This window comes from Diaporthe batatas (genome assembly GCF_019321695.1).
Source record: "Diaporthe batatas strain CRI 302-4 chromosome Unknown Contig00024, whole genome shotgun sequence".
Taxonomy (NCBI): domain Eukaryota; kingdom Fungi; phylum Ascomycota; class Sordariomycetes; order Diaporthales; family Diaporthaceae; genus Diaporthe; species Diaporthe batatas.
In genome coordinates, this window is record NW_025408571.1 from 233,799 (window position 1) to 247,567 (window position 13,769).

The 13,769-nt window shown below is 55.4% G+C and overlaps 5 protein-coding genes across 5 annotated transcripts; 4 read left to right on the plus strand and 1 right to left on the minus strand.

Annotated features, from left to right (window-relative positions):
- Positions 1 to 273: 273 nt before the first annotated feature.
- KVR01_013232 (uncharacterized protein) lies at positions 274 to 5,232 on the plus strand. Its single transcript, XM_044783782.1, has 2 exons — positions 274 to 1,504; positions 1,753 to 5,232. Exons 1-2 carry the CDS (start codon positions 525 to 527, stop codon positions 2,156 to 2,158), a joined length of 1,386 nt encoding a protein of 461 aa, XP_044637877.1. The 5' UTR covers positions 274 to 524; the 3' UTR covers positions 2,159 to 5,232.
- On the minus strand, positions 2,950 to 5,025 carry KVR01_013209 (RNA-dependent ATPase ROK1; the record flags this gene model as incomplete). The annotated part of the gene is made up of 1 exon (XM_044788211.1): positions 2,950 to 5,025. The coding sequence occupies one exon, from the start codon at positions 5,023 to 5,025 to the stop codon at positions 2,950 to 2,952; it is 2,076 nt and encodes a 691-aa protein (XP_044637854.1).
- A 186-nt stretch (positions 5,233 to 5,418) lies between the features above and the next one.
- Positions 5,419 to 8,334, plus strand: KVR01_013150 (uncharacterized protein). Its single transcript, XM_044792123.1, has 2 exons — positions 5,419 to 5,592; positions 5,821 to 8,334. Exons 1-2 carry the CDS (start codon positions 5,477 to 5,479, stop codon positions 7,598 to 7,600), a joined length of 1,896 nt encoding a protein of 631 aa, XP_044637795.1. The 5' UTR covers positions 5,419 to 5,476; the 3' UTR covers positions 7,601 to 8,334.
- An 89-nt stretch (positions 8,335 to 8,423) lies between these two features.
- On the plus strand, positions 8,424 to 9,882 carry KVR01_013193 (uncharacterized protein). Its single transcript, XM_044781397.1, has 2 exons — positions 8,424 to 9,595; positions 9,669 to 9,882. Exon 1 carries the CDS (start codon positions 8,518 to 8,520, stop codon positions 9,364 to 9,366), a length of 849 nt encoding a protein of 282 aa, XP_044637838.1. The 5' UTR covers positions 8,424 to 8,517; the 3' UTR covers positions 9,367 to 9,595; positions 9,669 to 9,882.
- A 1,292-nt stretch (positions 9,883 to 11,174) lies between these two features.
- KVR01_013162 (uncharacterized protein) lies at positions 11,175 to 12,917 on the plus strand (the record flags this gene model as incomplete). Its single annotated transcript, XM_044786024.1, has 2 exons — positions 11,175 to 11,582; positions 11,694 to 12,917. The coding sequence occupies 2 exons, from the start codon at positions 11,175 to 11,177 to the stop codon at positions 12,915 to 12,917; spliced, it is 1,632 nt and encodes a 543-aa protein (XP_044637807.1).
- Positions 12,918 to 13,769: the final 852 nt, after the last annotated feature.

Sequence of the window (13,769 nt, forward strand, 5' to 3'; positions counted from 1 at the left end):
CGCACTGGACACAGACAGCGTGGCGGAGTGGCGGTGGCTCTCCCACTTGGGTGTTGGCGCCCCGTCGAAGGTGAACGTGAACAAGTTGTCTGCACCTTGCATCAGCCATGTCCTTCTAGAAGATCCGGCCGAAGGACGAAGGTCGTAAGCGTCGAGGCCGGTCCGCTCTGTCGTGATTGGGTGGCTTGGCTGCTCCGCGAGGATTTAGCTTGGCGGCCAGGCGTTGGGTGGGTGGTTGCACAGCCTCTTCTCGCTTTGTTCTGTACCTCCGTACTTGGTTGGCTAGCTCGACACATCGTCATCGGGAGGCCTGACTGACTGACTGACTGACTGACTGAAGGACGGACTGAGATTACATTGCCACTGCCACTGCGTATCAGGGATAGGATAGTATCATCTACCTAGGCAGCAAGTGCGAGTTTGGAACACGTGCGGGGGCTTGCTGGGGTGCTCTAGTAAGTTGGGTATCTTGCCTTGTCCTGTTCAAGCTTGAGACCGAGTAGGCGGGCAGGCGGGCATTGTTGATGATTGTTGTTTGGCCCAGACACACACTCAGTCGTCGGAATCATACAGAGTACGAGGACTCAACATCAGTCCGGCTGGACTCATCGCCTCTCTCAGACACAATCACCATCATCACCCTACGATTCCGACTGTCTGTCTCACTGCACCCGGCATACTTACCTAGGTACCCATATTCATCGTCACTCACCATGGGCTTCACCTCGTCTCTCAAATCCAACAACCCCTTCCGCCACCACTCGTCCAGCAACACCAGCAACAACGTGGACGACGTGCCCCCACCAGCAGGCCCGCCCCCCTCCTACGGCGGCGGCGGCGGCGGCGGCGGATCCAAAACCGCATCCGGACCCGGAACGGGTGACTACGCCCCGCCCCCGGGACCACCGCCCTCATACGGCGACTTCGCACCACCACCAGGACCCCCTCCCTCCCACGACAGCAAAGGCAAAGATAAAGATGACGACGACTTTGCCCCGCCCCCCGGCCCCCCTCCCCCCCAGCACAACTGGCAGGACGCCGTCCCCGACACGTCGGGCTTCCCGCCGCCGCCGGCCCTCTTCTCGGGCTGGGACCAGTCGCCCGCGACCAACGCGAGCGAGGGCCAGGCCGAGGCGGGCGAGGCGTGGTGCGCGCGGTGGCCGCTCTCGGCGCCGCTCGACCTCTCCCGGCCCGACACCGCGGGCCTGCGCGACAGCAACATCGTGCCGCGGCTGATGGCGCCCCCCGCGAACCTCTTTGCCAAGGTCGGGAGCACCCTCGCGCAGAACCCGTCCGGGCCGGGGGGCTCGTGGTCGCTGCGGACGGGCGGGCGGAGCGGCGACTGCTGTGTCCTGGGGTACCCGCTTGTGTATCTCGTGCAGCGGGATAGCCCGCTTGCCACGGGCAGGCCGGCGACGGTGTACTTTGAGGTTTATGTGCGGGAGCTGGGGGGGGATGCCGGGCTTGCGGTTGGGTTTGCCGCGTTGCCTTATCCTGTTTTTCGGTGAGTCCTTTTTCTTCTCTTGATGTATAGGGAGGGAGAAGGTGGGGGGGGGGGGGGTGTTTCACCACTGGTCGTCTGTCTATACTGTTATCTGGTCTTGGTCTCCGAAGCCATCACCGTCTGGTGCGCCTTCTGCGGCTGTGAGGGCAGGTTGTGGGAACACGGTCGTCTCCTCCCCCCCCTTCCCCTCCTACTCCTCCTCACCACCCTGACAATACCAAGCTGACCACCCCCCCCCCCCACCCCAGCATGCCAGGCTGGCACCGCGGCAGCCTGGCGGTGCACGGCGACGACGGGCACAGGTTCATCAACGACCGGTGGGGCGGCAAGGACTTCACGCGGCCGTTCCAGAAGGGCGAGGTCGTGGGCATCGGCATGACGTTCAGCCCTGGCTTGGGCGCGGGCGCCACAACGACAACATCCCCTTCCCCCGACGGCAAGGGGGGCACCGTCATCGAGACGGAGGTCTTCTTCACGCGCAACGGCAGGCTCGACGGCCGCTGGGACCTGCACGAGTCGCTCGACGCCGAGGCCGACCTCCCCGTCACGGGGCTCGAGGGCTACCACGACCTGTCCGTCGCAGTGGGCACGTTCGGGCTCGTCGGCGCCGAGGTCGTGCTTGACCCGCGGGGGTGGGCTTACAGGCCGTGCTAAGGGGGGTTAGGTGGGTAGGTTGTTTGGGTGTGCGCTACGTGTTTTCGGTGCTGCTCGGGGGTTTCACGGTGTTGGAGGGGAATGGGTGGATGGATGGATGTGGGGGTTTTGTGTCTGTGTGTGTGTGTGTGTATTGGGCCGGCTGGAGGGAGGGGGTGAACTACTTGCTTACTCAGGGTCTCTTGAGTGTCTGCTGAATGGATGATATCACGTTTATTTGTGTAACTATGTGTTGCTGGTAGATACTTTTTTCGGGACCGGATCGATTGGTATCACTGGGTGCTGGCTGACTGGCGAGAGTGATGCACACCTGTGAGGAAGGACGGATAGTAACCGGCCCTCTGTTATAGGCATGAATCCTGCATCATGAGGTCCCCCTGAGAGGAAGATGACCAAGATCAAGACCCTTTGAAGTCGTTGATCCATGAGGCTCGAGTTGTTGACGTATTTGCCCCCGCCCCTCTCCCGGGCTGTTTTCTCACCACCATACTAATCTGATCGAGTCACTAAATGAGTTTGTGACGGCCTGGCCAGGGCTAGCTGGGGTGAGCAACGAGGTATGAGGGAGGGGTCGAGTGTTCAGAGCAGCGGGTTGAGTTGATTAGCGAGGAACCTGGAGGCGCCGTTTGGCGAATACTCGCTCACACCCTGACATTGTTTCGCTGACATGGTTTCATCTGCAATTACAAGTTGGCTCGGTTGTATTTGACTGTCAAGACCTCCGCACTGTATCGCATCCGTTGAAAACTCCATGGACCTGCTTCCGTGCAGTTGCCCTGGGAGAAGACGACCTACTCAGCCTCTCCACCCTTCTTCCTCTTCCGGCTCTCCCTGATGGCCTCCCTCCGGTTATGCTCCTTCTTCCTCTCCCAGCCGCTCTTGGACGTGATGACCGCACCCCCGGCCCTCCGCGCCTCCACCCCCCGCGTCTTGAGCTTCTTCCTGTCCTCCTTCCTGACGTCCGGCAGCGCGTCCAGCAGCGCCCTCAGGACCCGCGACTCCCCCTTGCCGGCCTGCCGCTCGCTCATGGCGATGACGTTGGCAAACGTCTTGATGTACGGCATGTCGTCCTTGGTGTACAGCGTGACCGCGACGCCGCCCTCGCGGCCGGCGCGCCCCGTCCGCCCGGCCCGGTGCACGTACGCCGCCGCGCTCGTGGGGACGTCGTAGTTGACCACGCCGTTGACGCCCGCGAAGTCGACGCCCCGCGCCAGCACGTCCGTCGTGATGAGGACCCAGACCTCGCCGAGGCGGAAGCGCCGCATGATGGCCGCGCGCGCGGCGTCCGGCAGCGACGAGTGCAGCACCGCCACGCGCGCCGAGCCGCCCGCCTCGAGCGGGATGTCGTACCGCAGCTCGTCGTGCAGCGCGGTCGCGCGCTCGATCGTCTGCGTGAAGACGATGAAGGGGGGGCGGAGGGGGGGCCCGTCCTCGGAGGAGGAGGACCCGGGGGCCGGGCGGAGGAGCTGCCGCAGCGCGTAGAGCTTGCCCGGCTCCGTGGCCGTGTAGGTCAGCCTGTGCGTCACGTTCGGCACGGCTGTGTCCTTGAGCCCGACGACCAGGCGCACGAGGGGCTTGGGCGCCATGCCCCGCTGTTTGTGGTGGGACCTTAGCTGCTCTGTTGCGAGCGTCTCGATGTTGGACCCCATGGTCGCGGACCAGAAGGTCAGGTGGAGGTCTGGGCTGGTGCAGGCCTGCCAGATGCCCATGGTCTGGTCCCGGAACAGCTCGTCCAGGAGGACGTCGGCCTCGTCCAGGATCAGCGACCTGACGGACGGGATGGTGCGCTTCAGTTTCCCTTTGTTGAGGAAGTTGAGCAGGAGCATGGGCGTCGTCACGAGTATGTCGGCTTTTGTGACCGGCTTCGTCGAGTCGTCCTCGTCGCTTCCCGAGTCAGAGTCCTCCTCCTCTTCACTCTCTTCAGAAGACTCGTTTTCGCTGTCCTTGTCCTCGGGCTCGGCATCCTCCGTGACGATTCGCATGCCCTTTTTCATGAGTATTACTTTGACACCCGTGCCCGCGGTCAGCTTGAGGCCCTCGTTGTGGATCTGGTTCGCCAGTTCCCTCGTTGGCGCCACGATGACCGCCTCCAGGTTATGCAGCTTGCGCTCCTCGGAGCCAGCCCGCCTCTTCATTATGCTGTTTATGGCAGGGATCAAGAAGCTGACAGTCTTGCCGCTGCCGGTGGGAGCCACCCCCATAAAGTCAACCGCTTCCGCTGATGTATCCTCGCCCAAGGAGTTTCCGAGGGCACGCGCAGAATCAAGCAGGAGAGGCAGGCCGGCCATCTGCACTTCTGTCGGTTCCCGGTATCCCTGCGCATCGATGTTGTCCGCCAGCCGGGGCGAAATGTGGTAGGTAGACCTCAGCTCGCTGAATCTCTGCAGTGGCTGTGGGAACAGCTGTTTCTTCTCTGGCTTGACCTCCTTGGCCGATGCCTTGGCCTTCTTCTTGCTCTTCTTGACCTTTGACTTCTTGTCCGCCCCCGCCGACAGGAGTGTGAACTTCAAGCGATGCGACCGCAGGATCTGCTTGCACTCGTCCTCGTCCAAGAGTTTCGCCTTCGGTAACGGCTTGGGCTTCTGCGGTGCTTTGGGCTGGGTGGGAGCCTTCTTGGTGCCTTTCGTGGGTTCCTTGTGGGCGAAGAAGTCCAGGCTGCTGGTGTCGTCGTCGTTGTCGTCGTCGTCACTTTCTTCTTCGCCGCCTTGGTCTGCCCTCTTTCTCTTGGTGCCCCTCGTTGATCCAACATCGTCATGGTAGAATTGTGCGTTCGCCCGACTCCCAGCTGAAGGGAGTGCGCCGCCAGCCGCTGGCTTTCCGCCTTTCCTCACAGTCGTGCCAAGCGACAATGCCCTAAAGATATCCATGTTGCGCCGTGGGCAGCCCTCTGGGGACTTGCGACAAGAATCGAGTTCGGTGTTGTGCCGGATGAAGCTGATCCAAGGCTAGTTACCGGTCGTATTTCGCCGAGTAGGGTCGCAGGAGAGATTTGCGAGGGCTGGACCAGCTATTTCAGGTCCGTCTGCGACATCGTACTCTGTAGGGAGGGTTTATCGCCCTCCTGCAAATGATGCGAAGTTTGGACCCGCGCCTGTTGACAATCGAGAAATTTCGAGCAGCTGTAGCTTATCGATAAGCAGCTCCACCAGGTGCGGCCCAGCTGGTGGTGGTGGGTGGGCTGGTGGGGCGGCCAACGACGCCAAGTCTGGCGGCGGGATAGACCAGGAGTGCAAGTGCAGGTCCGGCATCGCCGACACCACAATGAAGGTCACCACCAGCCTACGGCAACAAGCCCGGTAGATCCCATCACAGCGTACGATGGTATACGACTGGGAAACACATAGAGAAACCCTGAGCCGGCTTTACGTGGATGAGAAGCGATCGGTCGAAGACATCATCTCGTACATGCGCACAAATCACAACTTCGCCCCCAGGTGCGTCGCCCGCCCACAGTCGTGTCTGCTTGCACCCCGGGCAGCGGCCGGTACGGCGCCGGGTTGCTTTCCGGGCTGCCTCGGGGCGTCCTGTCCCCTGCCGTAGACACCACTCGCACGACAGCAAGCGTGTCGAGTCGGGAGCCGCTGCCTCCTTGTCCGAGTCCCCACACCTCATTCCCGTGTTCCACTCCGTACTAACAACTAACATCTTCTCAAAATCCACAGCAAACGTGCGTATCAGGCTCAATTCCGGCGCTGGGAATTCCCGTCAAAACACCAGCCCGCCCTCAAGAATGACCAGCTCGTCGCCCGCATCAAGGAGCTATGGGAGCGCAACCTGTCCCAGGCGGAGATGCTGCACGTCCTCAACGAGGAGGACGGGTACAGCATCAAGTCGCGTGAGCTGAACCGCGTGCGCAGCAAGCACAGGTGGCTGCTCCGGGTGCCCACCGGCAAGGCAGCGGATGGCGCCGACCTGTCCCCGAGCGCCGGGGCCAGCAACGGCGAGGACGACCAGGACAACGACGAGCTGCACATGGCCATGCAGGCCTCGGCCTTTGGCCTCCCGGCCGTGCCTGACCTGGCGTCGCAGCTCAAGGAGGAGCGCAGGCGCAAGATGCAGGCCGAGTCCGTCCAGCGCTGGGCGACCAAGAAACGGCGGCGGCGCACACGGCAGTACGCCGGCATACCCGCCGACCCACCCGGGCCGCCTCGGTTCCCCTCTGAGACGACGCTGGGCGAGAGCCAGGTGATCCTCGGGCTTGACAAGTCGGCCTACACTGCCGTCCGGGACAAGTTCCAGTCCATCTGCGCAGGCGCGGGCATCACCAAGAAGACGGTGGCGGGCCCCGAGGCCTGGGAGGCCGCGAAGCAGAGCCTCATCGGTGAGTTCCAACAGCTCCGGGACGCCCTGTGGGCCGGCAAGGACGGCCTGGACAGGAAGAAGCTCGCGCTGGACGTGGTGTGCTCGGACGTCACCAAGCGCATGCGCTCGGGGGCCGACAGGGAGCTGCTGCTGGCGGACGCCAAGAACATCCTCGGCCTGAACCCGGAGGATTCGAGGCGGGTGCGGTCGGCGTTCTACAAGATCCTGCAGGCGGACGGCTTCACGTCCAAGGTGGCCATGGGCCCGCAGCGCTGGACGGAGCTCAAGCAGAGGTGGATCGACGGGTCCGACATGCTGCGGGGGATCCTGAGCCGGCTCGACGACGGCGCGCAGGGCCACGAGATGAAGACGAGGGCCGTCGAGGCCCTGGCGAGGGACGTCATGAAGCGCCTGAGGGACGACCAGAGCCGCGGCAGGGGCCAACCCAGACAAGGCAGGGCCAGGTCCTCCGAGGCGCTCGCCGCCGCCGCCGAGGATTTCAGGGGGGACCCGCCGCCTGTCATGGGCGACCTGGCCGGCGACGCCTCCGGCTTTGGCGCCCAGATGCTCGTCCCGCCCGGCGCAGGCGACGGCCCACACGGGCACGCCCACGCCGGCCGCCTGATCCCCGACCACCACCACCTGCTCGGCGCCCAGATGGGCCTGCAGGTGCCCATGGGCTCCGACCTCGGGCCGTCGATGCTCCTGGGCCCGGGCGCCCAGGACCCGTTCGCCAACCCCCACGGCCAGTTCCTCGGCGGCCCGCCGCCCATGGACGTCCCGTCGCCCTTTGACCCCTCACCGCAGCCGGCGCCGCCGCCGCCCGTCGTGTACCACCACCAGGCGGGCCCCGTCGCCCACAACACCGGGCCCATACCGGTGTACATCCAGCTGCTGAGCCCCGGCCAGCAGGGGGTGGGCGAGTTCAGCATCGCCATCCTGAACTCGCCGTCCGCGGGGGAGCTCCGCCAGGCCGCCGAGGGCAGGGTCCCCGGCTCGGCGTGCGTGCGGATCCAGGGCCTGGTCAAGCTGCAGGGGATGGACGGGAGCGTCCCGCTGGAGATTGAGAGCGACGACCACGTGGCGGCGTACCTCGCGCAGGCGCGGGTGCCGTCCTTCAACATACACCTGGAATTCTAGTCAGGGTCCGGCCGGGCCGTGGTTGCCCACGCCATCATCCATCAATTCCACGGCGGAATAGAGCGAAATACCCGTCGCAGCGATGCCGCTGTGCCATTTGATTATTTTGTGGATATCCACGCTGGACGGCGACTAGGTAGGCCGCAGAGGTCTGGAACGCCTGCCGCCGTCCCTTAGTGTCTGCCCACGGACCTGCTCCCGGGCTCGCCGTGCCGGCCCGGCTGCCCAGATCGCTCTGCCGCCGTGTCGATCAGCCGCACGCGACTAACTGGGGCGACCGGAGGTCTAGAAGCCTCGCTAGACCTGATATTGTCACATGGACGGTCCTTTGTCTCCAGCTGACCTGTCTAGATGTGATGAGGAAGTCTGCTACCTGGGTAGATGATTTTCGCCAGAGCAGTGCTGCACGAGCCACGAGAGATGGTGGGACATGCAAGAACATTTTTTTAATAATTTCATACACTGCATTCGAGGAATGGGTGTAATATTGGTCAGATTTATTGCCAACATTCAATGTTGGTGGAAAAGGATGATTTTGATCATAGCCTGTGGAGACCAAGTCTTTCTGGCCAGACAGACGGACAGAGATCAACGGCAATGCATGCATAGAGATGAAGTCAAGAAATAAGAATCAGAGAAACAACATGATTAATCTCCTTTTCCAAACATCGCTAGAAGAGACAAAAAACAACACATTGGTGACCTGCTGTGGCGGTGATACTCCCACGGCAGTCATTAGTCATCAACCGCCCAGCCAAGGATGAATCATATCGCCTTAGAACCTCCAAACGGGGACGACATAGACATGAAATTTTCATCTCATCCTACATGACCCAGAAAGCACACAGGCCCGAAACACCCCACAGTCAAAAAGGGGGGAGGTCAAACCCGAAAAGAATCACCTCGCAAAGGCAAGGATGCTCCTCCGACAGGCAGAACCAGCAGACGTGGACGGCTACATCTCAGCAGCAGCAGCAGCCATGAGCGACTCACCCACCCAGGACACCACCACCACCACCACCACCACCGACACGCTGGACGACGTGTTCGGGTCCGACGGCGACGACGACACGCCGGTCTTTGAGGAGGAGGACAACTACAACAACCACGACAACAACAACAACACCGCCGACATCCGCACCGTCGCCGGCCGCCCCACCACAGCAGCACACCACCACCCCTCCGACATCCACCGCCTCCGGCAGTCGCACGCCACCGCGGGCTACCGCGAGGGCATCACGGCGGCCAAGGCGGGCAGCGTGCAGGCCGGGTTCGACGAGGGCTTCGGGGTCGGCGGGGCCGTCGGCCTGCGGGTCGGGTGGCTCCTGGGCGTGCTGGAGGGCGTCGCGGCGGCGCTGGGGTCGTCGTCGTCGTCGTCCTCATCCTCGACGGCTGACGAGGCGGGGGAGGCGCGCGCGATGCTGGCCTCTGCGCGGGCGGAGCTCGACCTGCGGGGGGTCTTTGGGCCGGAGTACTGGGGGGAGGACGGGATCTGGAGGTATGAGGTCGGTGGTGGGGAGGGGGGGCAGGAGGGGGAGGAAGGGGAGGTCCTCTTCTCGCACGTGGCCGAGGCCCACCCGCTCGTGAGGAAGTGGACCGCCGCCGTCGAGGGGGTGATGGCGCGGTGGGGGGTCGAGGGGGACCTGCCCCTGCTGCGGCGGCGCGAGGGGGACGACGGCGACGAGCAGCAGCAGCCTGTGCCCGCCAAGGCCGTCGCGCCGGCCCGGCCTGATGCCAAGGCTGCCAGTGATGCGCTGAGCTGGTGAGGTTTTTTTTTCCCTTTTGGCTCGGGGACTCGCTCGTTCGTGTTGGGGGGCGCTTGGACTGCCTGGGAGGGGGACTACGCGATCACGGACGGACGGAGGGACGGGCGCGCAGGCACGCAGTCATTGCGATCAGAGGTGCGTAGTGCAGAGTGCTCTCTGCATCGACACACGACGATGACGACGACGAAGCACGGGTTCGTCCATCAATCACTCACAGCAGCAGGTCCGGGTAAGTCGGGGTGTTTTATTAACCACGTGCGTCCCATATCTCATTACAGACATAAAGAGCTGACAATCAAGAGTGCAACACTGGGGGCTGACTGGCCGGCGAGGCTCAGTACGTAGGTACTGTATCTACATGATGGAAGGCCTCCCGTCTAGCAAGCTAGTTAGGTAGAGAAAAGGAAGTAAATCTAGTAATTATATAAAGAGTGGCTTATATATTATAAGGGTAAGATTAAGGATAATCTTTTTAAAAAAGCTTAATATTTAGTATTAGGTAGAGTTATTTAATTTAATAATAAGTAATTATTATTTTAAATTTAAAGGGAAAAAAAGTAATAAATAAAAATTAATTATTAAAAGATATTATTTTATTAATATATTTATTAATTAAAAGTTAAATTTTATTATAAAGTTATATAATTAAATCTTATTATTATTGTAAAATTAATATATTATAAATTTAAAGTATTATTAAATTAATATAATATTTTTATAATTATAAATTAATTTAAATTAAATAAAACTTATAAAATTAAATAATTATATTTATAATATATAAAGTTTATCTTATTATTAATATAGAATAAAGTTAAAATATTAAGTATATTACTATAATTATTAAAAAGTATAAAGTTAATTATATAAACCTTTTAATTACTTTAAAAGAAATAAAGTTAAAAATAAGAACTTTACACTTAAAGTTAAAGGTCCTTTACCCCTAACTTCTATAGTCTACTACTTATAATAAGTAAAGAAGAGAATAGAATAGTTACTTCTAGGTACTAATTAAATAAGAATAAAGAGGGATAAATTACTTTAAAAGTCCTTTAAGGGAGAGGCCTCTATTTATATAGTCTATATTTAAAGCTATTACTAATAGCTACTAAGATAGTAACTTTTTAAAATTTAAAGAAATCTTAAATAAATTTTAAACTAGATTTTTTAATAATACTAAAATTTATAAGTAATTATAATTAGAAAATAATTAATCTTATTAAAGATATATCTTAAATATACTTAAGTTTTACCCACCTACCCTAAGGCATCCCTCACTTTATTCTACCCTAGCCAGTGAACTAGAGCACGTCAAAGGGGCTTCACAATTCACACCAAGACGTAACACATGACTATAGGAGGCTAGGAGAACTAACAGCATGTTGAACTATTAACACTCGGGGAGACTTCCTAATCTCGCTACCTAGAGTACCTAGGCAGGTAGCGAAGACTTATATCAGACCTGGGAATGGTGACGGTATGCAACTCTTCCCACCGGATCTAGTTTCAAGTAAATATCCTGACTATCATTCTGATATGATTCTACGGCCCGGAATAATAGTCAAGTCGATCGGATGTTAATTATGATTGTTTCCTAGATGTGTCATCACATTGTGTAACCCACAAGAGTAATATGCAGGGCCTGTAATGCTCACGTTGGCAGTGCAATCTTCAGGCGATAAGCGGCCCTTGCAAATCCAAATACTTTTGGATTACCCGTCCCTGCTCTTCCTCTGTCACTCTCTCCAAAATCAACGATTGTGCCATTTGCCCCGCTCACCTCGTAGAACGTCTCACTGACGCCTGTGATGGACAACCATTCTTCATGCCCGGATCCTTCATTTAAATTTGACCCTCTTCCAAACCCTGCCAATCACATCAGGCTCTTGGAAATCTTCGGCGATGACCATCATTTCAACCCCGCCCAGGTCACGTGCAGACTTACGACATGGCCAGTAGACCCGCCCGGACTGCCTTCCTATCACGCCATCTCGTATACCTGGGGGGAACCCGGAGACGACACTCTTATCCGGCTCAATGAGAAATCATTTTCAGTGCGGAGAAACTGCGAATATGTCCTAAGGCAGGCTCGCTGGCATGGGAAGAGCCAGTACTACTGGGTAGATGCCATCTGCATCGACCAGAACAACCTCCATGAAAAGAGCAAGCAGGTTACTATGATGGGCAACATTTATAAGCGGGCTGCCCACGTCTTAGCCTGCGTCGGGCACCATGCAGATGACAGCCTCTTCCTTTGTAAGAAGATTCAAGAGTCTTTGGTGGCAAAAGGTGGAGGCAAATGGGGGCTCCATCACGGCCTTGGGAAGATCTCCTGGAGATTCCGCCTGCGTCACAGGTCCGCGACAACCCGCTGCCTTCTCCTTGCCGCAGCGCGCTTTGCCATGAGGCCATACTTCACTCGGCTATGGATCTTGCAAGAGTTGCGTAATGCGCGGGATTACAGCTTCTTGTGTGGTATGCAGGCAATAGATCGCCGCGAAGTCGTGCCCTTGCTGGCCCACCTTTGCAACGTGCTGGACTTCGGCATCGAAAAGGCCTCAATACTCTGGCAGCCTTTTGAACAGGGGCGTGACAGGTCTCTGACTCTCATAGGAACAATTGTGACGAGGCTCTGGGGCATTCGAAGAATTATGCCACAGCATCTTTTCACTTACTTGCCTCCCCGGGAGTACGCGCAAGTACACGGAAGAGTCATCCAATCTCTCGAACTCATCGGAACACATACAAATCGCTTGTTTGAGCTGCTGCGGCTTGCGAACTGGTTAGAATGCGCCGACAGGAGGGACAATGTATACGGAATCATATCCCTCATAAACTGGGGCGATGTCGCTGTGATCGCACCAGACTACACACAAAGTAGCTTTCAAACCGCCATAAACTTTATTCGCGCACTAGGGAAATTGAATAGCCCCGCATTGGAGTGGTCCTTCAACTTGCAAGTTCTTTCGTCTGAGATTGTGGGGAACCTCAGACTTGACAAGAATTCCAAAGATGTGCCCGAGGCAATTTGGGCGCGTCGGGGCATGCCTGAGACCATTTTCACAGAATCCGAACTGCAGCTTGAAGACCTTGGGCCTTTGGACTTTATTGAGGAAACTGCATGGTGTCTCTCAGCTGACCATCTCGACCGGAGTCGGGCTGAATACTTCATCTGGACACCAACTGGGCTTGGGGACGATAAATTCTATCTTCCCCGATGGTCAAGACCAGGTGATTGGATCGTGGAGGCTGTAAATTGGATGGCTGGCGGTTACTCCATCTACCTTCTAGTGAGAGAGGTTGACGGTACCTCGCGTGGTCTTCCAATCGGGCGTTGTTATGGAAGCACTGGCATTCACTATGCCGGACTGGTCTCGACCAAATTCAAAATCTACTGGGACATAGAAGATTTGGTTATTATCTGTCTGGTTGAGGACCCGGAGAATGTCGGCCTGGAATTGGATACCTGGCTCGAAGACTTTCTGGATATCGGTGTCTGCAGAAAGACTACACCATGCTCGTCTTTCGCAATAAGAATAGATGGCATCTGAAGTTTCCTTGGGTGTATTGTGGCAAGGCCGTGGATCAGAACTAGGCCTGCCACTCGGTGAGTGTTTAGTATTGTATGGAGACGCTTTATATAGCTGCGGCGGTATATGGAATAATATACCCGGCCTACATTCCGATCACCCCCTAATTTTAACTACCTCCTCTTTTAACTACCTCTTTACCTTAACTTTATCTATATTATTATTATAATTTTATCTTTCTTTATAATTAAAATCTTTAATTAATTATTTTTATTACTTTTTTAAATATTTATTTAACTTTAATTTATATTTATTAAATTATTTTAATATTTATAAAAAGTTTATTTAAATTAAGTTAAATTTTTTTCCTTTTAATTATTTTATTAATTTTTAATTAATATTTTAATTTTTAAACTTTCTTTATAAATATTATTAAATTAATATTTTTTTAATTTTAATTTTTAAAATTTTATAAAAAAATTATTATATAAAGTTTAAATATTTATTATAAATTATAGACTATTTGTGTTTTTAATTTTATTATTAAGTTAAAAGTAAATAGTTAAGGTTTTAAAAACTAAGATATAATATATCTTTTAAAAATTAACTTAGTTAAGTTTATTATATAGAATTTTTTATAATAACTTTATAATTATTTATAATATTATTTATTATTAAAAGATACCTTTTTATACTAGTATATTAGGTTATATTAGTTTAGGTTAGTATTGTTAATTTTAATATAGATTGGTTTGTTAAAGGTTGAAGCTATTATAGATTGTGGGTTGCCTAATTTTGACGCCGTTAAGTATTATGTGTGAGGTTGCTGTGTGACTTAGGTATAAATATAAGTTGGCTGAAATAGGTGAAGAT